The sequence below is a fragment of the Delphinus delphis genome, chromosome 1, assembly GCF_949987515.2.
Source record: "Delphinus delphis chromosome 1, mDelDel1.2, whole genome shotgun sequence".
Taxonomy (NCBI): domain Eukaryota; kingdom Metazoa; phylum Chordata; class Mammalia; order Artiodactyla; family Delphinidae; genus Delphinus; species Delphinus delphis.
Window position 1 is genome coordinate 110,922,269 of NC_082683.1, and position 24,165 is coordinate 110,946,433.

Here is a 24,165-nt window from a genome sequence, read left to right on the forward strand (position 1 = left end):
TTTCCAAAAAAAAAAAAATCTCAGCGCTATCTCGCCTCCAGACTTTTTTTTTTTTTTTGACCGGGGATGGATCGGAGAGTGGTTGGAACGGGGATAGCGGCCTCACACCGCGGAGGAGCATCAGAGGGGTTAAGACCCTCCCCCTGCCCCGCACAAAGATGGCGGCTCCCGCCTTCCCTCTCCCTCATCCCTCCCCAAAACCCCCTCCCGCCCCCCGCCCTCTCCCGCCACCTCCGTCACTTCCGCCCCGCCGTGGCCGAAACTGACACAAAGTAGCGGGCCGAGGCCCTGGGGGGAGAGGGGCTGCAGCTGGGGGGGCGGGAGCCCGCGGGGAGCTGAGCCGAGCGCCCCCCGCCCCAGCCCCCGGCATGGGCAGGACGTGGCCGCCGGGGCGGGCGCCGAGCGCTGAGCGCTGAGGTGAGGTTTGGCAAGGCGGGGGCAGCAGCCCAGGAGCGCGGGGCCGGGAGGGCAGGGGGAGATGCTGCTGCGGACGCGGACTCGGGACTGGAGGGGCCGGGGCGGGGGGTGTGGGCAGGGGAGGACAGGGGACAGGGAGTCGGAGCTGCGGTGAGACGGAGGAGGGGGAGTGGATGATTGGAGAGAAGATGGTGTTGGGTGCCTAAGGGTGGGGGAGATTCGGGAGGCCGTCCGCAGGATGGGAGGGTGGGGTGCTGAATGGGCGCGTGGAGACCAGCAAAGGGGCGCGGGAGTGTGGAGGAGAAGCTTATGGAGCAGCGGAGAGGGGAGAACCGGCCAGAGTCGTGGGGGTGAGGGGAGTACCCGGGGTCCGAGGGTTTGGGTGCCTGGAGAAGGGAGTTTGGGGGTGGTAGGCGTTGTCTCTGTAAGGTGGAGGTCTCTGTGCGTGAGGAAGACCAAGGGTGCAAGGCGAGGTGCTAGCTCTGGGAGTCCAGAGCTGGGGGAGAGTCCTGGGTTCTGTCCTTGGCCATGGAAAGTGGCCAGGCGTTGGTGGCAAGTGAGCCGGGGGTCTTGGATTCCATTCTCTTCTGTTTCCCTGACCTGCCCATAAATATCCCTGCCAGCTTCCTCTAAAAGAAGGGGTCAGGCTTCCTGGGTTTGGGCTGGAGGGGAGCAGGGGCCAGGCCTAGAGGAGGAGCCGTTTTCCTCCATGGAGCATTGCCTTCTTCCCAGAGCTGGCTATTTTTATCCCAAATGTGGCTGCAGAGGGGGCTGGGGCAGGGTGACGGGGCAGAGCCACGTGGCTAATGGGCCTGGGCTCAGAAAACCCAGGCTGTGTGAGACTGGGAAGGAGAAGTGAGAGAGGGTCCCTGTTCCCAGGTCTCACCTCTCCCTTTCCTTCCCTATTATGGCACCCCAGAGGGGATGAAGTCTGGGGCCAGCCAGCTTTCAGTCTCCCCAGGGTCTTAGAGGTAAAACAACTTTCCTGGTAGGTGTCCAGACTCCTGACAGCCTGTGCGGCTCCTTCATTAACTCTTTCTTTCATAGGAGTCAAACCCAGATCTTCAGGCTGATAGTGTTTCTTGATTGCCTCCCTCCCTGAGGGCGGGGCTGGCTATGGAACTTGTGATGCCCACCCTTGCATCCTCTCTTTTAACCTCTCCATGCCCCACCCTCCTATGACTCATACTCTAGACTGGGTGGAGACCCTGGCTGGGGGCCCTGTAGGAAGGCTTGGCATCTTGAAAACGTGGATGAGGTTTTTCTTCTTCCCTTGGTTGCCAGGGTTGGGGAGGGTCAGAGAGGAAAAGGACTTCTGGCTCTAGGTATATGCCTGACTGGGGTTCAGGAAGGGAGTCCGGCTTAGTGAACGAAGAATTGGTGTGGGTGACAGGGCCTTGGCCATAGTGTGTAATTATAGAGGCTGGGCAGACAGACAATTAGTATCTCTTAGGGCTGACAGGCTGGCAGGGTGTTCCCAGGAGGCTGGAGACAGGGGAACCAAGGGGTAGGAAGGCTTTCCACCCAGACAAAGAAAGAGGAGGTGGACAAGAGGACCCAGGACCTCGCTGGCAGCTTCCTTTGAGCTAAGCTGGGATGAGGCTCTGTGACCCTGTCTTATAGGCCAGGGCTTTTACCTTTTTAGGTGAGAGGAAGGACATGGGGAGATAGAAAGAAGCAGAGGTCCATCTGACTGATGCTCCCTGAGCTTTCACCCAGTGCCAGACTGACTGGACTAGGCTTGGGGTGAGAGAGAGAGGGAGATAGGGATGACTCCCCAGCAGGGTTGAAAAGACCCCTTTGCTGGCCCAGAAGGACAGCTAACCCAGACTGAGAGGAAGTGGTTTGGGGACTGTGTGCAGGAAATGAAGGCCAAGCCTCTAAAGTGAGCTCCCCTGGAGGAGGTGATAATGGAAGCCCCAGTAATGGGGGGGGGATGGGAAGATTATAAGCTTTTTGAGAAGGGTGGGGCCTGCCCACCCTGTTTCCTGATGCTCTGCCAGGTGTTTCCTGGCTCATGTTCCCTCAACCCCACCCTTTAGTGGAAATTCTGCTTTCCAGTAAACACAGGCACCCACTCACCGCCACCAGGAGGGCACATGGGGCATCCATTGTCCCTGGGATGGGTACCTTGAGAGCTGTGCCCCTTCTGTCAATATCTGGCCTCTTCTCTTTGCCCCCTTCCTTTCCCAGCAGGTCTTGGTTTTTGTAAACGGTCAGTCACCTCATGTTATCCAAGGCAGAGGCATTGGGGGAGGTGGTGGGGAAGTTCCCTCTTCTTTCTCAGGGACCTATCAGGGCAGTAAGAGCAGAGTGTTGCTGTGGAGTTAGTGGGGAAGGCTGGGGGAGGGGCAAGGTCAGAACTGGGGAAGAAAACCCTCAGGAGGAGTCTGAAAAGGGGAATGAAGGTTACCCTCAGTTTCCTGACCTCACGCATATGTCACGTTCCTGCAGGGTCTCCCATGGGATTGCTGGGACCTTGCTGGGTGAGATGGCACTGTGTGCAAAAAAGCGCCCCCCAGGTAAGACAGGCAGGAGGCGGGGTCGGGGGGAATCCCTGGGACCATCAAGAGTGGGTGTTATTATGACTCAGGGAGCAAAGGAAGAGGGACGACAGGTAATGAGCCTGAAGGAGGGTAGATTGCAGCCCCTATCCATCCTGGGGGGAGCCTTAGGAAACCGAATTCTTCGCCTTGATTCCCTAAGCTGGGTTCTTCCCCAGGAGGGTGCTGAGTGCCTGCCCCTCACCCCCAAACACATAAACTCTTATCTTGGGGCACCTGGAGCTCCTATTCTGTGGTCTGGGGAGCCCGGGGTGCTGTGTTCCCACCATCTCCTCTCCGTCCTCGCACTTCGTTTCCTCCCCTCATTTTCCCATCCAAGGCCAGGTCCTCCTTGTTTTCCTGAGGGCGGGGGTGGGGGTGGGAGGCGGTGGGATGAAAGCGGTTGCCCCGGACAACGCTGGCAGTCCCCTCACCCGCATTGGCCGGGCCGAGGGAGGCGGGACTCCGTGCTGGCTTTCGCCTACGCGGCGCGCTGGCAGGCTGCTACCCCTGCAGTCGGGGGAGCGGGCGGGGGCGGAGCCCAGGGAGTGCAAGTCGTGTCCGGGGCCACTCAGAGCGCGCTGGCGTCCGCGGGGGACATCGGGGGCGGCGGTGGCGCAGCAGAGCGCGCGGCGTCGCTGGGTGCGGGCGGCCGGGAGGATGGCCGGGGCTGCAGGTGGGGCGCGCGCCACACGGCCGGGGCTCCACTCTGAGCTGCCGCAGCTCCGGTGCCTCCCTGGGGGGCCGCCCCATCGGAGCCGCTGAGGCCGAGGACAGACCGACAGACAGACCGCCCTTCCCCCGCTCAAACTGGGATCATGACGGTCCCCAAGGAGATGCCCGAGAAGTGGGCCCGGGCCGGGGCTCCCCCCTCCTGGAGCCGAAAGAAGCCCTCTTGGGCGACAGGTAACAGGAGGCAGCGACTGGCAGCTCTCCCGAGCCCGTAATTTACCCCCTTCCTCCCTCACATTCGCTTGTCCCCGGCCTCCCCCAGCCTTCCCTTGTCCTCTGCAGACTCAGAGATCCTGACTCCGAAGCGTTTGGTCCCTGCCTCTCCTTTTGCATGGTCTTTGGTGACTGCACAGGCACTCAGCCTGAGGGGTCCCCTCTGGGGAAGTTTTGGGAGTGAAGTGACCACGCAGGGAAGGAGCACTCTGGGTAGGCAGAGGATGCTTCGGTCTGAGGTTTTTGTTACTGCAGTGTGCTCTGCAGGGGGCTTGGGAGGGGGTGAGGGAAGGCGTCTGGAATGCTGCCTTTGGCTCCAGGACCGGTTTGCATTATGTTTACTGCCTAACCAGGGTACCCCCTTTTTCAGCCTATGGTCCTGACCACGGGAGATGGGCTGGAGAACACTTCCTAGGACAGCCCCATATTCTGGGACCTGAACTTGGTGCCTGCAGTCCCAGATATGTGGGTGTTCAGAATAGGTGTAGTTCATTTGTCATTCAGTGACAGATGTGTTTTTTAGGGGAAATATGTGCAGATGGCACAAGAAAGGTTACGCTTAGAGAGCAACTGCTTCAACTACATCCCATTCCTCCCTCTTTCAATTTCTGTCTCAGTCTGCATGACCCATATCCCTGACCAGCCCCCTTCAGCTCATACTGAAGATGAGCTTTGAAATAAGATGATGTCATTGTGGGCCAGTCAGAAGCCGCTGCTGATGACATGTGACAAGCAGAGGCTTCTGTAGGGGGGACTGCACGTGGGGCTGGGATGCTGCCGCAGAGCAGTTCCAGGGCACAGTGACCCTCTGTCTTGCCACCCACCCCAACCACTAGGTTAGGAGGAGGGCAGTACCGTGGCTTGATCTGCAGGGGTTTCCAGGAGAAGGAAGCTTGGTGTCTTCAGCTACTGTTCCTCTGGAGATACCCAATGCCGTTAATTCCTACAGCATTAATTAAAGGGATGGGGGAGAGAAACTGAGTGTCCCCCCAGTGGAAGACCTTGATGGTTGTTGGTGAGGAAAGGAGAAGGCATCTTGTCCTGAGAATGTAATACCTGCAGAGCCCAGTGGTCAGGCTGGTGGTGAGAGGTGGACTAGAGGGAAGAATTTAGTGGCACCTCAGGTGTGGTGCTAACTCCTTAAAAACTGTGTGCTGTGGAAGGAACCAAGGCCCCTCAGTGGAAAACCCATAGAGTGGGGTGGGCCTGACAAGGTGTTGGGCCAGGCCTCAGTTTGCTCCTGACTGCAGCATCATTCTGTTGCAGAAGAAGAAAGGAGGGCGCGGGCCAATGACCGAGAATACAATGAGAGATTCCAGTATGCGGTAAGTGGCTCTAGACCACCTGTGCTCTCCTGAGTCAGAAAGGGGAAAGGTGCATCCCCTCTGTCCTAGGCTGGGACACAGGGCTGACTGCTGGGAGAGTGCTTGAGGGAGGGGAAGGCAGCCTCCTCGCCACTCTCCACCTGCTGTGTGCTGAATTTTTCATGGCCTTCACCTGTCAGTGAAGCAGGATACATTGACCCCGTGAGACTCTCTTCCCTCCTCCTCTTTCGCCCTCCCACACCTCTGGTCACTGGCTTTTGGGGACAGAGGTTTGGAAAGTGTGGACGGAGGAGGCAGCCTCAGTCTCATTCTGGGTTGGGGTTGGAGGCTGCCTCATTATCTTTTCTCCCACTGCCACAGAGTAACTGCATCAAGACCTCCAAGTACAATATTCTCACCTTCCTGCCTGTCAACCTCTTTGAGCAGTTCCAGGAAGTTGCCAATACCTACTTCCTGTTCCTTCTCATTCTGCAGGTAAGTGACCTGCGGTAAACCCTTTGCAACTCACAAAGCGATATAAAGTCAAGGAAGAGAAAGGTCTAGGGGAAACGAGGACGGGGCCTCGGAAGCATGCCTTTTCTTTCCTTTTTTCAGTTGATCCCACAGATCTCCTCCCTCTCCTGGTTCACCACCATTGTGCCTTTGGTTCTTGTCCTCACAATCACAGCTGTTAAAGATGCCACTGATGACTATGTGAGTTGTTTTCATTCTTATACCTTTTTCCCACCCCCCACCCCACAACTCACTTTCCTCCACCCAGCACAATTCCTCAGTGACCTTGCCATTCCTTACCTGGTCCAGCTAGATCCATGATATCTTGGCCAAGAGTAGGGAGGGGGAGTCAGGGAGAGAGTAGACCTGTGAATAGGTGTAGACAAGGTAGTACCCAGCATGCTCTGCATTCCACTGATCATCTAAGTTCCTCGGAGCGGGAGAAGGTGTCTTACCTTTCTTTCCTCTCTTCAGTTCCGCCACAAGAGTGATAACCAGGTGAATAACCGTCAGTCTCAGGTGCTGATCAATGGAATGTGAGTGCCTGTTGGAGACTGAGGGCCTTGGGGAAGAAAGGGGTCCCCTGGGAACTTTTCTAGCTACTGACAGCCTCTTCTCTATCTTCTCATTGCCTCAGCCTCCAGCAAGAGCAGTGGATGAATGTCTGTGTTGGTGATATTATCAAGCTAGAAAATAACCAGTTTGTGGCGGTAAGGGACAAGGTGCCCCTCTAGGCCTACAGTGCTCTCCCTTTACTTTGGCAGAAAGGGATGAGTCTTTCCTGATTGACTATTGCCTCTTAAACACATATGGGAGGAAACTTTCTTGAGTGGGAAGCTTCCGTGTCATATTAATATGCCTCCTTTCTAGCCATTCACATGCTTGGGACTAAGCAAACCAAGAGTGCTTAGTGGAAGGAGGGATCATCAAAGAGTCCATTGCGGGTGGAGGATTGGGTCTTTGGCCTTCTCACTAGGTTTTCTTTCTAGGCGGATCTCCTCCTCCTTTCCAGCAGTGAGCCCCATGGGCTGTGTTACATAGAGACAGCAGAACTCGATGGGTAAGTCGCATGCTCAGTGTCACACATCTCCTTCTGCCTCCTTTGGGGTAACAAGCTTGTTTTTGAAAGAGGTTCCCAGGTCTGGGCTCTGTACCTTTTGGAAAATTGATGGGTAAGAAAGCCTTTGGGGTGTGTAAAAGAATTGCCTACCTAGTAATGCCTGCAGGGGGGCGGGGTGGTGGTCCTCCATGGTCAGGTGCCCCCAGGTAGAGTCTAGAGGAAGGGAAGGGAACCAGGCCTCAGGGACACTGTCCTTCCAGAGAGACCAACATGAAAGTACGGCAGGCGATTCCAGTCACCTCGGAATTGGGAGACATCAGTAAGCTTGCCAAGTTTGATGGTGAGTAATTTTGGAGAAGCAGCTTTCAGGTAGAGGAGGTGGGTGGGTTTGGGGGTTTAAATTGTGCCTTCTCTTTTTGGCTTCTTGTTCCTGTGATTATGCGCCGCTCTGGACTTTTTTGGGTTTTTGGGGGGCTGGGGTGTCAGGAATGCCAGGTGGCTATCCTTTACTTGTGAATTGATGGTCATTTCAAGAGATCCTCATGGCTGATAGCTCCCTCCTTGCTGTACATGTTGAAATTCAACTTATTCTTATTTCTTATTTGTCTCAGAATAATGATATATGCTCCTTCTAACAAGACAAACTATGTAGCATGTATAAGAAAAAGCCCTCCTTCCCTCCAATTCTAGTCTCCTTAGGTAGTCACGTTAACTGGCAGTTTAGTGTGTATTCATCCACACTTTTCTCTGTTTATACAGACACGTGAGCATAAATCAATGGGATCATACTGTACTAAAATCTCTGCAACCGCCTTTCTGTACTTATTAAATTCATCATAAGTATCTTATCATGTCACTATGTAAAGAAATTTACATCATTCTTTTTCATAACCCTATAATGTTTCATAGAATTGATGTATTGTAATTTGTTCAGCTCTCCCCTGACTATTCAGTTGTTTCCAGTCTTTTGCTCTTCAAATAATGCTTCAATAAAATTGTTTTGAGCTATGCTATCATTTTTTTTTTTTTAAATTTGGCTGTGTTGGGTCTTCGTTGCTGCACGCAGGCTTTCTCTAGTTGCAGTGAGGGGGAGCTACTCTTCGTTGCGGTGCACGAGCTTCTCATTGGGGTGGGTTCTCTTGTTGTAGAGCCCAGGTGCATGGGCTTCAGTAGTTGTGGCACGTGGGCTCAGTAGTTGTGGCACGCAGGCTCAGTAGTTGTGGCGCATGGGCTTAGTTGCCCCGTGGCATGTGGGATCTTCCTGGACCAGGACTCGAACCCATGTCCCCTGCATTGGCAGGCGGATTCTTAACCACTGCGCCACCAGGGAAGCCCTATGCTATCATTTCTGTAGAATGAGTCCCCAAAGTGGGATTACTGGGTCTGAGGATATGTGTACTTTTAATAGGAGTTCATGCTGCTTCATTCCTTTCCCAGAAAGTTGCATCAGTTCACACTCCCACCAGCAGTGTGTGATGGGCTCACATCCTAACACCATCTCCCTGCAGCTTCTTTTTCTGTGTTGCTGTCTTGGGGTTAAGCTACAGACTGCACCTTGAACGGGGGCACTCTTGTCTTCTGTTCAGGTGAAGTGATCTGCGAACCTCCCAACAATAAGCTGGACAAATTCAGCGGAACCCTCTACTGGAAGGAGAACAAGTTCCCCCTGAGCAACCAGAACATGCTGCTGCGGGGCTGCGTGCTGCGAAACACCGAATGGTGCTTCGGGCTGGTCATCTTCGCAGGTGAGCCTCCTAGGGCCCAAAGAAAGAAGGGCGAGAGTTGCTGCCTTCACCCTCCCGCAGGAATGTGGGAGGAGGCTGAGTGGGCCCCGGATCCAAGCTTCTCATCCAGCCAGTGTCTCTCTTCCACCCTGATGTCCTGTAGTCTGCGGACCGGGGCAGAAGCCCAGAGGCAGATTTGTTATTTGGCTTTCCCAGCCCTTCGCATTCCTTTCTAGGTCCTGACACTAAGTTGATGCAGAACAGCGGCAGGACAAAATTCAAGAGAACAAGTATTGATCGCCTAATGAATACACTGGTGCTCTGGGTAAGGCTTCCCACATGTGGTTTCTGCCTCTGCCCTTCTGGTTCTCCCTGGGCGGGTCCTTTTACTTCCATCTCTCCTCTCTGGTCAGTAGTCAGCCTTCAGATTTTAGCTTTTAAAGCCACTGGCAGGTCAACCACTCAAAGACAGTGTTTATTTCAGGCTCTTTTTGGACTTGGAAGATGTTATTTAAAAAACCTTAGGAACGTGCATGAATCAACAACTTAAAGAAAGTTAAAACAGATCTTCCCTTCTCTGGATTCCAGTTATGATGGTGACTTAGTGTAGCATGTGACGTTCTGTTTGCTTTGCCAGGGACAAGGAGGCCTTCATGGGGATGGAGAGCGAATTAAAAGAAAAATTTCCATTTGGAGGATGGATAGCAGGGTCTTTTCCCCTGACTTCCAAGAGCAAAGGATCCCAAAGGAAAAGTTTCTGTTTTAGTTTTTGGCAATTCCTGAATCCTTTTCTTGTTTGGCTAGAAATTTGAGCTCCTTGTTGGGCTCTCCTCCCCTTCTTGTGCTCCCACTGCCTGCTGCCTGCCCCCCACACGCCAGCTTGCAAAAGCTGGGGTCAGCCTCTGGTGAGACAGTTTCCTCCCTGGCCTTGAAGGGTTTGCAGAAACCCCAGTCTGAGAGACTATCAGGCCAAGGCTTGCATCGCCCCCTGGTAGTCCTTGGGCATCCGGATGGTTCCTGCTTTGCTTCAGAGCATCCAGAGTGGAGGCAGCTTTGAAGATAGATGTCTGAAATCACGCAATGGTCTCAATTTTTTTCTTTTAAACCACCAAAACTTTCTTATGATCCTTCTTCAAGGACTCCAAGCTTTATAAGTTTTTTGACTATTAAAAAATCTACATTTATGAAGACATAATTTGTGTCTTGGTTAAAAGACTTTTTTTGGCAATCTGTATAAGATAATGAACATTACAGAAACTTGGCATTTTTTTAAAAAAAATATTTATTTATTTATTTATGGCTGCACTGGGTCTTAGCTGTCGCATGTGGGACCTTTAGTTGCAACATGAGAACTCTTAGTTGTGGCATGTGGGATCTAGTTCCCTGACCAGGGATTTAACCTAGGCCCCCTGCGATGGGAGTGTGGAGCCTTAGCCACTGGACCACCAGGCAAGTCCTGGCATTTTCGTTAGCTTGTAGAGGCTTAGCTCCGGTAAATGGGTGATTTCTAATAAGCTGCTTTGGTATGTTGAAAGTAACTCACCCCCACTCTTACCATCTTTGAGGTCTCCCAAATGTTTTAGGATGTCAGAGTGGGAGCTACACAACCATTTCAGCCCTCCCAGCATACAGTTGAGAAAACATCGTGAGAGAAGGTCCACGTGATGGTCAATGACAGACTAGAACCTGTCACTAGTTCTGGGTGCTTCCCACTAGAGCATGCCACCATTTTAAAGATGCCTGAGGGGCTTCCCTGGTGGCGCAGTCGTTGAGAATCCACCTGCCAATGCAGGGGACACGGGTTAGAGCCCTGGTCCGGGAAGATCCCACATGCCACGGGGCAGCTAACCCCGCGAGCCACAACTACTGAGTCTGCGTGCCGCAACTACTGAAGCCCACATGCCTAGAGCCCATCCTCTGCAACAAGAGAAGCCACCGCAATGAGAAGCCTGTGCATCGCAATGAAGAGTAGCTCCTGCTCGCCACAAATAGAGAAAGCCTGTGCGCAGCAACGAAGACCCAACGCAGCCAAAAATAAATAAATAATAAATAAATTTATAAAAAAAAAGAAGAAAAGATGCCTGAGCTTTCAAGGGCTCAGGGTACCAGTGGTGACCTTCAGAGATGCACTTGGTTTTGAGGGCTTCCTAAGTGGCAGCTTAGCCTCTGCTTCTCATTCCTCTGCAGATTTTTGGATTTCTGGTCTGCATGGGGGTGATCCTAGCCATTGGCAATGCCATCTGGGAGCACGAGGTTGGGACACGCTTCCAGGTCTACCTGCCCTGGGATGAGGCGGTGGACAGTGCCTTCTTCTCTGGCTTCCTCTCCTTCTGGTCCTACATCATCATCCTCAACACCGTCGTGCCCATATCGCTCTATGTCAGGTATGTGCTCTCTCTGCTCTGGGGTCTCTCCAGGGAGCTCAGGTGGTCCCTTGGCAAACTTCTGTCTTCTGTGAAAATGAAATTCTCGAGAGGGAACTTGGGGTCCTCTCCTTCCTGTGCTGTGAACATTTTATATTATCTGTTTATCTTTTTGTACAAAGCAAACTTCACCACAGTTTCCTGGTACTTTGGATTGTATTAGAATAAAAACCATATTGATTTATTCAGCACATATTTATCGCATGCAGACTTTGTGCAAAGAAGCATGCTAGGTGCTGTGGCACAAACAAAGCTGTATTAAGAATGGATTTCCTTCCCTCCAGGAGCTTCAGTCTAGTAGAGGGAGATAAATCTGAACATGTTATAAAACAGAATGGGAACTAGTGCTGTAACACGTTCAGTGTTACCCTTATGTGTAAAGCAAGGGGACACAGTTGATGTGTAATACAGCCTCTGCCTTCAAAAGCAGCAAACTGGTAGGGGAGGAGAGATGCAAACAGTGTAAGACACTGAGCTACCATGCATCCCACTGAGATACCACAGAGGCACAAAGTGCCGTGAGGGTTGGAAGAGCATTACTCCCCGCATAGTTAATCAGAGAGGACATTTTTGAAGAGGTTGCTGGTGAACTGAGCTTTGAATGGTGGCAGGGATGGGTGAAGGTGGAGCCTGGAGGAGAGGGCTGGAAACAAAGGCACAGAGATAGGGCCCTTGGAATGGTTGGTCCTGGGACAGTTTGGCAGAATCATGGACTGTGAGTGGGGGGCTGTGAGACAGAGAGCTGGAAACATAAGCTTGTTCCCTATTGTGGAGGGTCCTGAATCTTTGCCAGTGGACTTTTACTTAGTAAACCATTAAAAGGTTCTTAAAAAAAATCTAAAGAATGCTTTAGGAAGTGTTGGCTGGCAGTGGCGTACAGCATGAATAGGAGTAAGAGGACATCTAGGATGTTTGCAGGAAAGAGAATGTTAACAGGGAGAATGAACAGGAAGGGCGGGGGGATGCAGGAGGAAGAAAGAATGGCAAGAAGAGAGAAGATATTTTTGTATTTAGCGCCTTGCACTTGAGATAAGAGAACCTATGACTTTTTTTAATTTATCAAATTGTATACTTTATTATTATTATTATTATTTTGGCTGCGTGGCTTGTGAGATCCTAGTTCCCTGACCAGGGATCAAACCCAGGCCCTCAGCAGTGAAAGCGCAGAGTCCTAACCACTGGACTGCCAGGGAACTCCCAACCTGTAACATTTTTGAGGAAATGCTTTACAGAGATGCTCAGATCTCTTCCCATATGTTGTTTTTTGTTCACATAGATTCCCCAAATAGTCCTCAGATCTCCCCACTAGCCACTGAGTCCTAGTGCTGTTGACAGTGAGTAGGAGATAAGGAGTTTCTGTGCTGAGGGTGGACAGTGGACAGGGGCTTTTGAGCATTAGGAGGAGACTCAGAAGGCTTGTGGTTTAGTCCTGCCTACTCAGTAGCCACGTGACCTCAGGCGAATCCACAGTCCCTTAGGGCCTTGGTTTTCTCATGTAAAATGGGAAGAATTTTCATTTCTCATGTAAAATGGGAAGAAGTTTCATTCTCTTAATAGGGACATTTTGATATAAGATACAAAATTGGAAAATACATTTTAAAAATTAAATTACTGTACGAATAACGGGTGGTAGCATGTTCATCATTATCATCACAACTCTGGTATTTCATTACTATTTAAAGGTTTTCTTGTTTCCAATCTGATTTTTTTTTTTTCCACCTTTGGACTTTGCTGACTTTGTTTTGTATCACAAGTTCACTCTAAGCCTATGGTAGCTGCCTGAGAAAGTTTCTAAGTGTCATCAGGTTACAGTGTGTGTTTGCGGGGAGGGTGGAGAGGGGACGCGTGATCAGCAGAGTGGGGCAAAGGCCATTCAGGCATTTCCAGCCAGCTCATTTTTTGTGTGGTAGCTGGATCCTGACAGCAGCCTCAGTCAGGTTGGAAGCAGGGTTCCAGATGTGGCCCCATTGCTTGGCTGTGCTGGACCTAAACATGGGGCCCTTTCTGAGATGCTAACAGTCCAAATCCCAAGGGTAATGCCTAGTAGAGGATGATGCGAATACACCTTGGGATGCCGAGAGCCCCGTGCCGTTGTAAATTGGTGTTATTCCCCAGACTCTTGAGGCCCCGCTTCCTTCTGGAGTCAGCATCTCAGTCTGCCCCGCCTTCTTCCCAAACACCCCAGGTCAGGTTGTGCAGCCCAGAGCCGGGCGGAAGGAGCTCGCTCGCCTGTGTTCGGGCAGCAAGGCACGGGCTCCAGGGCCTCCTCAGTTTCCTCTCCCTGCAGGGACGTCTGTGTGCCTGTGGCACACGCAGCACCCTCATTATTTCTTTTTCTCTTTTTTTTTTCTCTTCCTTCCCTCTTGCACTTTCTCTTGTTTTCTCTGCATGGTTTCTGTATTATTAGTCCTGAGGTAAGAACTGGTCGAGTGCCTTGTCCGCAGTCCCCTCTCCTCTGCCTGTGCCGTCTGTCCCGCCTGCCCAGGCCCTTTGCACCTTTTTTTGTCTGGAGAGCGTCAGAGGGTCAGGGTCGGGGACCCCCACCTTTAGGCTCTCCTTGCCCTCCCCCACCCAGGTGTCCTTGCCCAGGTATCCACTCCGTTCTTGTTTCTCCCCAGGCGGAGGGCCTGCAGCAAAGGCCCGTGGGGGTGGGGTCCCCCTCCCCTTCCTGCCCCCAGCCTCACCTCCTGTACCCTGTGCAGCGTGGAGGTCATCCGCCTGGGCCACAGCTACTTCATCAACTGGGACAAGAAGATGTTCTGCATGAAGAAGCGGACGCCCGCGGAGGCCCGCACCACCACCCTGAACGAGGAGCTGGGCCAGGTGGAGTACATCTTCTCCGACAAGACAGGCACCCTCACCCAGAACATCATGGTCTTCAACAAGTGCTCCATCAACGGCCGCAGCTACGGTATGGCTGCGCCTCCAGGGACCGAGGGCTTGCGTCTCGCCTGAAGGATTGTGCTACTGGGGCTCCCACAATTGTCTTGATGTTTGGGTTTTACTTCTTTCCTACCTGGGTCTGTGGGACTTGAGAGGGTCTGCTCTGCGCCCCGGGTCAGGAGGTAGACACTGACAGTGCTTCCCCTCTCCTCTGCTGGTGCCCTCACCCCGATCCCAGCTCCAGGCAGTAGGGGAGCTCCTTGGCTGTTTGAAGAGAAGCCCAAGACACTGGCCCCTGGGCACCCCAGCCAGGTTGGACCTTGTCAGCCCTGCTGGAGTCTAGACTCTCCCTGTGTTGCTGTCCAGGGCCCTTGTGAGTCTCTGGAATGTGACCATGGCCTTTCCAGTGTGGCCCCACTGCAGTGGCCTTGTGGCTGGGCTGCTGGGATGGCTTGGGCAGGGTGTGTGGGGTCTTTTATGCAGAGTAAGCCCCTCTCCTAACTGCTTTCTCTACTAACCCAGGCCCCATGGCCAGTGTGTGAGGCTTTGTCTGTTGTGCAGGCCTAAAGAGTGAAAGGCACCCGAAGGGGCCTGGGAGGCCTGGGGACGTGGGTGTGGAATTGGAGCTGTCCTGGGGGGGGGGGAGCTGGAGCGTGGATGGGGATGGAGAGCAGTGGGTGTCATGGCTTTCAGTCCTGGGGTTCTCAGGATCCAGGGTGCCTGCGCCTCCTGTCCTTTGAGTCAGCCGTGTGAATCTGGGTGACATTCACTCAGCGACTAGGGTTGCGGGTTCCAGATGCCTGTGGGGGTCCTGTGCTGGAGGCTTCTCCCCCTGCTCTGCGAGATCTCGAGCTCTGACGGTGCTCCTCCTTCTGTCCTGGCTGTGTGTAGGTGACGTGTTCGATGTCCTGGGCCACAAAGCTGAATTGGGAGAGGTAAGGTCCAGACCCCATGGTGATTGTCTGTGCCAGTTAAACACAGGGTGCCTGGGCAGGGTTGGTGTGGTTAGGAGTGATGTGTTGTCTGGTCAGGAAATGGAAGCTGCTTGGAGGAAATGGTGTTCTAAGGAAGAGCTGGTAGCAGAAGTGGGAATCTTGAGGTCCACAGTGGACAGGATCTTGGTGAGGACAGCTCCTCCCTGGGAGGCAGCCTCGTGACCCACCCTTTCCTGATCACACTCTTACCTGCTCCAGAGGCCTGAACCCGTCAACTTCTCCTTCAATCCTCTGGCTGACAAGAAGTTCTTATTTTGGGACCCTACCCTCTTGGAGGCTGTCAAGATGGGGGACCCACACACGCACGAGTTCTTCCGCCTCCTTTCCCTGTGTCACACCGTCATGTCAGAAGAAAAGAATGAAGGTGAGGGACTTCGCTGGAGGTCTAGTGGTTAAGCCTCCACGCTTCTAATGCAGGGGGCACGGGTTTGAGCCCTGGTCAGGGAACTAAGATCCCACATGCCGCATAGCACGGCCTTAAAAAAAAAAAAAAAAAACGAAGGTGAGCCGAGGAGCTGGCTTGTGTTCTCCCCTACCTGACTTGTGCCTTTGGGCTCGGGCTGTGATCGGCAGTGTGGCTGCCTGGGGCTTCCTGGGCGGGACACTCGGTTGAGAATAGGGCCACTGACACCACCTGTGTTCTTCCTTCCCACCCAGGGGAGCTGTACTACAAAGCCCAGTCGCCAGACGAGGGGGCTCTGGTCACCGCAGCCAGGAACTTTGGTTTCGTATTCCGCTCTCGTACACCCAAGACCATCACTGTCCACGAGATGGGCACAGCCATCACCTACCAGCTGCTGGCCATCCTGGACTTTAACAACATCCGCAAACGGATGTCAGTCATAGGTGAGGCCGGGACGGGGGTGCGGGGGGCATTCAGGGGCAGCATGCAGACCCAGGATGGGTGAGGTGTACTGGGTGACCCTTGATGTTTTAAGGTTGGGGGGCTTCACCTGCCTGAATTTTTCTGGGACGTTCTCCCCCCGCCCCACCCGTAGTGCGGAATCCAGAGGGGAAGATCCGACTGTACTGCAAAGGGGCTGACACCATCTTGCTGGACAGACTCCACCACTCCACCCAAGAGCTCCTCAACACCACCACTGACCACCTGAATGTAGGCATGAGGAAGGGAGCCCTGTGGTTCTGCTACTCGCGGGGTGGTGGGAGGGGCTGGGGGCTGACTCTCCTGACTCCTTCTCCAGGAGTACGCGGGCGAAGGGCTGAGGACCCTGGTCCTGGCCTACAAGGATCTGGATGAAGAGTACTATGAGGAGTGGGCCGAGAGACGGCTCCAGGCCAGCCTGGCCCAGGACAGCCGGGAGGACCGGCTGGCCAGCGTCTACGAGGAGGTTGAGAGCGACATGCTGGTATGGGCCGCAGAACGGGCCAAGGGTGGGCAAGGAGGGGTCGTGCCTGGACTCTCGTCCCAGGGACCCTTGTGGTATTTTCAGCTGCTGGGCGCCACGGCCATTGAGGATAAGCTTCAGCAAGGGGTTCCAGAGACCATCGCCCTTCTGACGCTGGCCAACATCAAGATCTGGGTGCTGACAGGGGACAAGCAAGGTGAGAACCAGCAGGGCCGAGGAGATTGCATCTGGACACAGCCCCGTGGAGTCCTTGCATGAGCCTGGGGCATCGGGCTGGCAAGTGCGCTGACCTTGTCAGGGGCCTGTCCAGAGCTCCTGCAATCTCTCTTGGTAGAGACGGCCGTGAACATTGGCTATTCCTGCAAGATGCTGACAGACGACATGACGGAGGTGTTCATCGTCACTGGCCACACGGTCCTGGAAGTGCGGGAGGAGCTCAGGTAAAAAGGCCCGGGGCAGGTAGATGCTCTGCAGTGTACCTGGGGGTCGGGCAGAGGTTCCCCGATTGGGCTTGAATCCCTGCTCCTGTCCTGGCAGAACACGGTCTCGTTTCCCTTCACAGGAAAGCCCGGGAGAAGATGATGGACTCGTCCCGCACTGTAGGCAACGGCTTCACCTACCAGGAGAAGCTTTCTTCTTCCAAGCTCACTTCTGTCCTGGAAGCCGTGGCTGGGGAGTACGCCCTGGTCATCAACGGGCACAGCCTGGTAAGTGTCATCATCCTTCGCTTCGGCAGTATCTTTTCAGAGAGCGGCTCTTAGATCTTACCATGTTCCCATTTCCCTGGACTTCGGGGGGCTGTGGTCTTACAGGGACTTGGACGAGCTGACCCCCAGGTCTCTCCTGGAGAAGACTGGGGCTCTCTCAGCACTCTGTGTTCCCAGGCCCATGCGTTAGAGGCAGACATGGAGCTGGAGTTTCTGGAGACAGCCTGTGCCTGCAAAGCTGTCATCTGCTGCCGGGTGACCCCCTTGCAGAAGGCACAAGTGGTGGAACTGGTTAAGAAGTACAAGAAGGCTGTGACCCTTGCCATCGGGGATGGAGCCAACGATGTCAGCATGATCAAAAGTGAGTGGACTGCGTAGGTGTGGCGGCTGGGCGCTGGGGAAGGGAGAGGGGCCCAGGGAGGAATGATGGGGGAGGGGGCCAAAATGTGATGTGAGTCTGAAGGGTGTGGCTGTCTTCATCCTCTTGTCATCTCTTGTCTCTGCAGCGGCTCACATTGGTGTGGGCATCAGTGGGCAGGAAGGGATCCAGGCTGTCCTGGCCTCCGATTACTCCTTCTCCCAGTTCAAGTTCCTGCAACGCCTCCTGCTGGTGCATGGGCGCTGGTCCTACCTGCGCATGTGCAAGTTCCTCTGCTATTTCTTTTACAAGAACTTCGCTTTCACCATGGTCCACTTCTGGTTTGGCTTCTTCTGCGGCTTCTCGGCCCAGGTAGTGAGCTCCCCACTGCCCTGACTTACGAATCCTTAAGCTCCTTAAGGACAGAGATTGTATCTGTCCTGTTCATTGCTTGGTCCCCTTAGGGCCTAGCTGTTGTCTGATGCATGCATTTAAAAAAATGCTTGTTGAAGAAGTGGAGAGGGAGTTCCAGAAAATTCCTTAGGCCTCCACATATGCCACGTCGGCTGTCTTCCTCCGCCTGATTTGTAGTGAAGAAAGACTGCATGTTCACTCCTCTCTCACTCCCTGTTCTCCTTCCAGACCGTCTATGACCAGTATTTCATCACCCTTTATAACATCGTGTATACCTCCCTCCCAGTCCTGGCTATGGGGGTCTTCGATCAGGTATGGGGGAGTTGGATGACCGGGCGGGCTGGGGAGAAAGACGTTGCTGCAAGGGAGCCACCTGATAGTGGTAGGCTTGTGCCCACTGCCTGTGGTCCCTGGGAAGGCAGTTCTGTGAGCTGGTCAGGGTGTGGGTGGTTCTCCCTCTCAGCCACACCTGACCTGTAACTCCCCTGGGTTGCTGAACAAAAGATGGATTGGGGGCAGCTGGCTTGAGGTCGGATATAGCTGTCAAATTTAGAAAAAAAGAGGCAGGGGGACAGAGTCTGCCCTTGGCCTTCCTGAGTTAAAGCGGCACCTTCTGAGACTTCCTGTGCCGCTGGCCCTCCGCACACAGGATGTCCCGGAGCAGCGGAGCATGGAGTACCCTAAGCTGTACGAGCCAGGCCAGCTGAACCTCCTCTTCAACAAGCGGGAATTTTTCATCTGCATCGCCCAGGGCATCTACACATCTGTGCTCATGTTCTTCATCCCCTATGGGGCGTTTGCTGAGGCCACCCGCGATGATGGCACCCAGCTGGCTGACTACCAGTCCTTTGCGGTCACCGTGGCCACTTCGCTGGTCATCGTGGTCAGTGTGCAGGTAGGAGGCAGTCCGGGAACTGGCCTCCCCTCTGGAAGGGGTGGGGCTCCTGTCCTTGGGGTGCACTGGGCACTGCAGTTCTGTTCCTGGGAGGGGGGACTGGGTTTGTCGGGGGAGGGGTGCTCCTTCTGCCTGTAACAACTGCTTTTCGCAGATTGGGCTGGATACCGGCTACTGGACGGCCATCAACCACTTCTTCATCTGGGGCAGCCTGGCGGTTTACTTTGCTATCCTCTTTGCCATGCACAGCAATGGGCTCTTCGACATGTTTCCAAACCAATTCCGGTTTGTGGGTGAGTGCCTGTGGCTTCCTCTTGCATCAGTGAGGAATCACAGTTGTTCTGGGACTAATGGGGTAGGTAGGCATTTATTCAACACTCTTTATGTGCCAGGTATTCTGCAGGGTGCTGTCGGGATCTAGTTGTATCCGACCCAGGCCCTGCCCTCAGAGGGTCTCCGTATCCATGAAAATGAAGAACCGCCCTGCCAGGCTACAAGGGAGGCGAAGGGGTGGCAGGCTTCATGGTCAGCAGAATGACTGTTTGTGGGGTGGTCAGGGATAGTCCCCCAGAAGAGGCTGCTGAGGGTGTAGCCAGGACTGGGGAGCCAGATTCCAAGCCAGAGAGCTGGAAGTGTGAAAAGGCTGTTTATTTCCAGGAAATAGAGAGTGCTCCAGCTAGGGTGGGACAAGAATACCCTTTGAGAAGCAGTGGAAGAGAGGCTAGAAAGGCAGGCCATTTGAGGAATCAGAATGCCAGGCTGTCAGGTGTGCACTTGACTTGCCAGGAGCCTCTCTCTTTTTTTTTTTTTTTTTTGAGGAGAGAGTGGGGAATGGCATCAAGGTACAAGGGTCATCAGCAAAGCCCTTTTGAGGAAGAGACATTGGCACAGAGAAATCTGAATAAAGGGAAGGAGTGAGCCATGTGCCTCTCTGGACAGGAACAGCCCAGGAAGAGGAAACAGTGATATGGAAGCCTTAGGTGAGGGCTTGTGGGGAGGTCGTCAGCAGCAGAGGAGCTGGGGGAGTGAAGGAAACGAGGTTGGAAGGTATGGCTGAGGCAGGAGGGCAGAGATGAGAATCAGTCCAGGTAATTTAAGCCTTTATAGGTCAAAGTAAGAACTTTGAATTTTAATCTAAATGTGATAGGAAGCCATCATCAGAGGGTTTTGAGCAGGGAAATGTCATAAACTGATTTATGTTTTTACAGGATCACTCTTACTGTTTTGTGGATAATAAAAGGTAGAGGGCAAAGGTAGAAACAGGGAGACCAGCTAGGAGGCTATAGCAGTAACCCAGGTGACAATGATGGTGGCTTGGAGTCGAGTGAAAAGTGGTGGAATGCCATAGATATTTTGGAAATGGAGCCAGCAGATTGGATGGGGGCCTGAGATGGTGGGGGTAGGCACCAGGCTGACTCCGGGGCTTTTACTTGGAGCAGCTTAGTGGGTGATGGCATCTCCTGGGCTGGGGAAGACGTGGAGCAGATTGGGGTGGAGGAAACAGTAGTTCACTTTCAGCCGTGTGAAACCGAGGTGCCCGTTAGATGTTCAACAGAGATGTCAGGTTAAGGCAGTTAAAGAAGTAGGTCTGGGGACTTCCCTGGCGGTCCAGTGGTTATCATTTGGCGCTTGCACTGTAGGGGGTGCGGGTTCGATCCCTGGTTGGGGAACTGAGATCCTGCATGTCGTGCAGCCAAAAAAAGAAAAAAAAAAAGACAAAACAAAACAGGTCTGAAGTTGTTTTCAGAGTTTGGAGCTAGAGTCCAAGTTGGAGATAAATATTTGGAGAGCAGAGAGAAAGAGAAGCCAGGGATGACTTAGGTTTTGAGACTGGGGAAGTAGGGCTGCCAGAAAAAGAAATGGGGAACTCAGCGGGGCGGTGCTGCCCTTGCACCTGCTTTGTGACTCCCAAGGCCCCGACTCCTCTGTTCCCAGGTAATGCCCAGAACACCCTGGCCCAGCCCACCGTGTGGCTGACCATCGTGCTCACCACAGTCGTCTGCATCATGCCTGTGGTCGCCTTTCGGTTCCTCAGGCTGAACCTGAAGCCGGATCTCTCAGACACGGTGAGAGGCCAGCCTGTCTGCTTTGGGGGATGGAGCTCGTGTGTCCGAAAGCCCTTGGGCTTAAATACGCCTGTGGCTGCAGTTTCTGTTAAGTGCGTGGACGGTTGTCCTCTGCCCTTCCTGGGTTCAGACAGCCTGGGCAGTCTTGGAGGTGCCCGTGCCTGCCCCATCCCAGGCGCTCTGGGGCCCTTCCCTGAGGTGGTGTCTGACGCTGCCACGCTGACGGAGGCTCCTTCCCTCGTGCCTCCCCCGCCAGGTCCGCTACACCCAGCTGGTGAGGAAGAAGCAGAAGGCCCAGCACCGCTGCATGAGGCGGGTAGGCCGCACGGGTTCCCGGCGCTCCGGCTACGCCTTCTCCCACCAGGAGGGCTTCGGGGAGCTCATCATGTCTGGCAAAAACATGCGGCTCAGCTCCCTGGCGCTCTCTGGCTTCACCACCCGCTCCAGCTCCAGCTGGATTGAGAGCCTGCGCAGGAAGAAGAGTGACAGCGCCAGCAGCCCCAGCGGAGGGGCCGACAAGCCCCTCAAGGGGTGACGGCTGGGACGGGGACGCCCCTTGCCGGTGATCAGCTCACGCAGGGCTGGCCGGCCACCAAGAGGACAGCATCTCGGAACTGCGGGTCCTCATTCCTTGCCCAGGTCCTCATCCCATCTCCCCTGGTAGACTCTGTCCTGCTGGTCCCACTAGGAGTGGCTGGGGCATCCCCAGCCCAGGGCCCTCCTAGCAGTTGGGAGGGTGGAGGGGGCCGGCCCCAAGGGCAGAGCGGGGGCTGACCAGCCCCAGTGGGGGATCAGATGTGGAACCAAAAACAGAAGAAAAAACTGTGAGAGATTGTGTCTGCCCCTGCCCTGCCTGGGAGCCCACAGGGAGACTGTAATCTCTGTATTTTTTTACTCCCACTCCCCAGAGGGGCCCCAGAGCCCCTGTTCCTGAATTACACAAGAATGTATCATGCCGGGAAGCCAGAGACCTGCTGGGGCCCTCGGCCCCTCACAGTGTGTGTGTCTCTCCTTGATGTGTGTTTGTGTCCAGTTTGGTTTTGTCTTTTTTATTTGGCAAGTGGAGGAGGCCTTTATATGACTTTTATGTTGTGATTGGTGTCTTAACTCTCCTGGGGAAGAGGAGGCTGGATAGATGTGGAGTGGTTTGGGAGGGGCTGGTGCCCACGAGGGACAGAGAGGCTGACCAGGGAGGGAGGTGCCTGTCAGCCACAGGGTGCAGGGAGAGTATACAGGGGTCTGCTCCTGTCTCCTTCCTCACCTTGAGAGTGCAGTGATACCCCTCCTCAACACACGCAACTCCTGGATTCCGTAAGTCCTGCTGGTATTGGGCTGGAGCCTAGGAAAGTGGCCCTGTCCTTCTCAGTGACCCAAAGCTGGGTGTGAAATGTAGTCCTAAGAACATTTTCTTTCATTTTAAATTTAGACCCAAGTTCACTGGCAGAGGTCTGTTCTGACTTTCCTTCTCCCTCCTCGTTGGTGTTTTCCTGCGCCTGAGGTGGCCCAAAAGGGGAAGCTGAGCACCATGAGATGAGGCTAAAGGGGAGCTGACCTCTACTTCTCCCTCTGGTAAAAGAGGTCCCACCCGCTCCAGGCCCAGCACGCGGCAGGATCTGGTGGGGTCCCTGTACTGAGTGGTGGGGAAAAGCAGAGCAGGCGGCTGCCCCGTGCCTGGCTTGGTCTGGACAGCAGAGCTTCGGCTTGCCTGTCCTTCCTCTCCGTCATCTACACCTAGGAAGCACTTCCCCAAATTACGTGTCTCCCAAGTTAGTTGCTACCAAACCAGTCTTGGGCAGAACTTTTTCCTTGTCTTTGGTAGTGGAGAGGGTTACTCAGGAATGGTGTGGAGCTGGGAGTGGGCTATGTGGGAGTCCCAAGGGAACTGGAGGTGGGCTGCGTTGAGGCAGGGTGGGGTGGGCAGGGGATGGGGGCGGGGAAAGCTTGACAGGGAAATTCTTTAGGCCACATGGTTTACAAACCCAACATCATGTCTGTTTGTGTGTCTCTCAAGGTGAGAGTCTGATTTTTATACCAAAGAGGAAATGATTTTTTTTCATATTTTGTTTGTCTATATTATATAAATATAAATATATAAATATATATATATATATAAATATATATATATATATATATATATATACAGTTATATATATATTATTTTTTTGGTTCTCTCTCGTTTTTTAGGGAGGGAGGAAAGTACCAAGTTGCAATGAGCTGTAATTAAGGAACATTCTGTATAATTTATGACACATTTCTATACTTGCAAAAATTATATCATTTTATGGATATAAGAGAAAAATGCCTTTTTATAAAATTCCAGTTTCTGAGAAGTGTGTAATTTGTCTCTTTTCTGATGTTTAACCAAGACTGGTGGTAAAAGTAAAGACAGATAGAAACTGTTTCTTAAATGGAACTGAGTGGGTAGATGTGGGCTGAAGTGGAGAAAACAGAATCTGACTGGTGCGGAAGAGCACCTCCTCTGTTTGCACACCTTCTGGTATCTGAGTTTCAGCTGGAAGATGGGGCAGTGGGCGGGACTGAGGTGGATCACAGGGACTTTGTGTTCTGCTGATGGTTGGGTGCTTAGGACCTTGACTGTTTGCTTTTCCAAACACAAGCCAAACTCTCATTCCTAACACATACCAGATAGGTGGGTATGTGTAGGGGAAAGGACCGGGTAAATATTTTGATTTTTTTTTTTTTAACCACCACCCCATGCCTTTTCCATTAGCACAGGCCTCATAGCCTCCCATCTTCCTGGCTTTTCACAGAAGTAAATATTAAGGAGCCTAAGTAGGGACTTCCCTGGTTGTCTACTGGTTGAGGTTCCACACTTCCACCGCAGGGATCCCTGGCCAGGGAACTAAGATCCCGAATGCTGTGCAGCTAAAAAAAAAAAAAAAAAAGAAGACAACGACTGCAGGAAGTGAAGGTTAGCAGATAAGATGTGCTTCTGTCTTTCAGGGAGGGAGAGGGGTGAGGAAGCCAGGCGAGCTGGTGTCCTAGGAGAGCTCAGGTCTAGTGCTGGACTCTGATGCCCGTCAACTCCCCGACCCCACCCTTTCGTCTTCTGACCTAGCCAGTCCTTCCTGTCATGGTGGCAGTCCTTCCTCTTCCTTCTCAAAAATAGAGATTTCTGGGAATTCCCTGGTGGTCCAGTGGTTAGGACTCCTCGGTCCCACTGCAGGGGGCCCGGGTTCAATCCCTGGTCAGGGAACTAAGATCCCTCATGTCTCACAGCGTGGTCAAAATAAATAAGTAAATAAAAATAAATAAATAAAATACAAAAATCTGTGGTGCTTAAGCTTGGTGGAAAGACATGGAGATAAGATCAGTTTTCCTCCTGAGGAATAGTCCAGGGCAGGGATAGCCCACAGACCCCTGGGACACAAACTGGTACCTGCCTCCACACTGGAAGAACCTGTTCAGGTGCAAATCAGCCTTTTACCAGGCTCTTTCTGGAACCCTGAGCCTCAGGCAGCAAGTGGCACCTGGCCTCAATCCCCCCACCCGGAGGACAGAGAAACAGGCCTTAGTTCCTTGAGGCTGGT

The 24,165-nt window shown here is 53.3% G+C and overlaps 1 protein-coding gene across 2 annotated transcripts; it reads left to right on the forward strand.

The window, feature by feature from the left end:
• The first annotated feature begins 282 nt into the window (after positions 1 to 282).
• On the forward strand, positions 283 to 22,541 carry ATP8B2 (ATPase phospholipid transporting 8B2). 2 transcript variants are annotated; one of them, XM_060030652.1, is made up of 28 exons: positions 283 to 417; positions 2,872 to 2,939; positions 5,172 to 5,230; positions 5,591 to 5,704; positions 5,825 to 5,923; positions 6,197 to 6,258; positions 6,360 to 6,432; positions 6,712 to 6,782; positions 7,043 to 7,122; positions 8,369 to 8,527; positions 8,743 to 8,831; positions 10,694 to 10,890; positions 13,632 to 13,840; positions 14,704 to 14,747; positions 15,006 to 15,171; positions 15,465 to 15,653; positions 15,806 to 15,921; positions 16,010 to 16,174; positions 16,259 to 16,370; positions 16,509 to 16,614; positions 16,737 to 16,881; positions 17,059 to 17,242; positions 17,388 to 17,611; positions 17,882 to 17,965; positions 18,303 to 18,548; positions 18,703 to 18,841; positions 20,484 to 20,614; positions 20,871 to 22,541. In XM_060030652.1, exons 2-28 carry the CDS (start codon positions 2,909 to 2,911, stop codon positions 21,147 to 21,149), a joined length of 3,573 nt encoding a protein of 1,190 aa, XP_059886635.1. In that variant the 5' UTR covers positions 283 to 417; positions 2,872 to 2,908; the 3' UTR covers positions 21,150 to 22,541. The 2 variants fall into 2 exon arrangements, with proteins under 2 accessions (XP_059886635.1, XP_059886632.1); XM_060030649.1 differs by lacking the exons at positions 283 to 417; positions 2,872 to 2,939 and adding an exon at positions 3,547 to 3,866.
• Positions 22,542 to 24,165: the final 1,624 nt, after the last annotated feature.

Coding starts and splice junctions, on each gene's coding strand:
- ATP8B2 (XM_060030649.1), top strand. CDS start 3,779: ATGACGGTCCCCAAGGAGATGCCCGAGAAGTGGGCCCGGGCCGGGGCT. Junction 6,783..7,042: donor GAGACAGCAGAACTCGATGG/GTAAGTCGCATG, acceptor CTGTCCTTCCAG/AGAGACCAACATGAAAGTAC. Junction 14,748..15,005: donor ACAAAGCTGAATTGGGAGAG/GTAAGGTCCAGA, acceptor TACCTGCTCCAG/AGGCCTGAACCCGTCAACTT.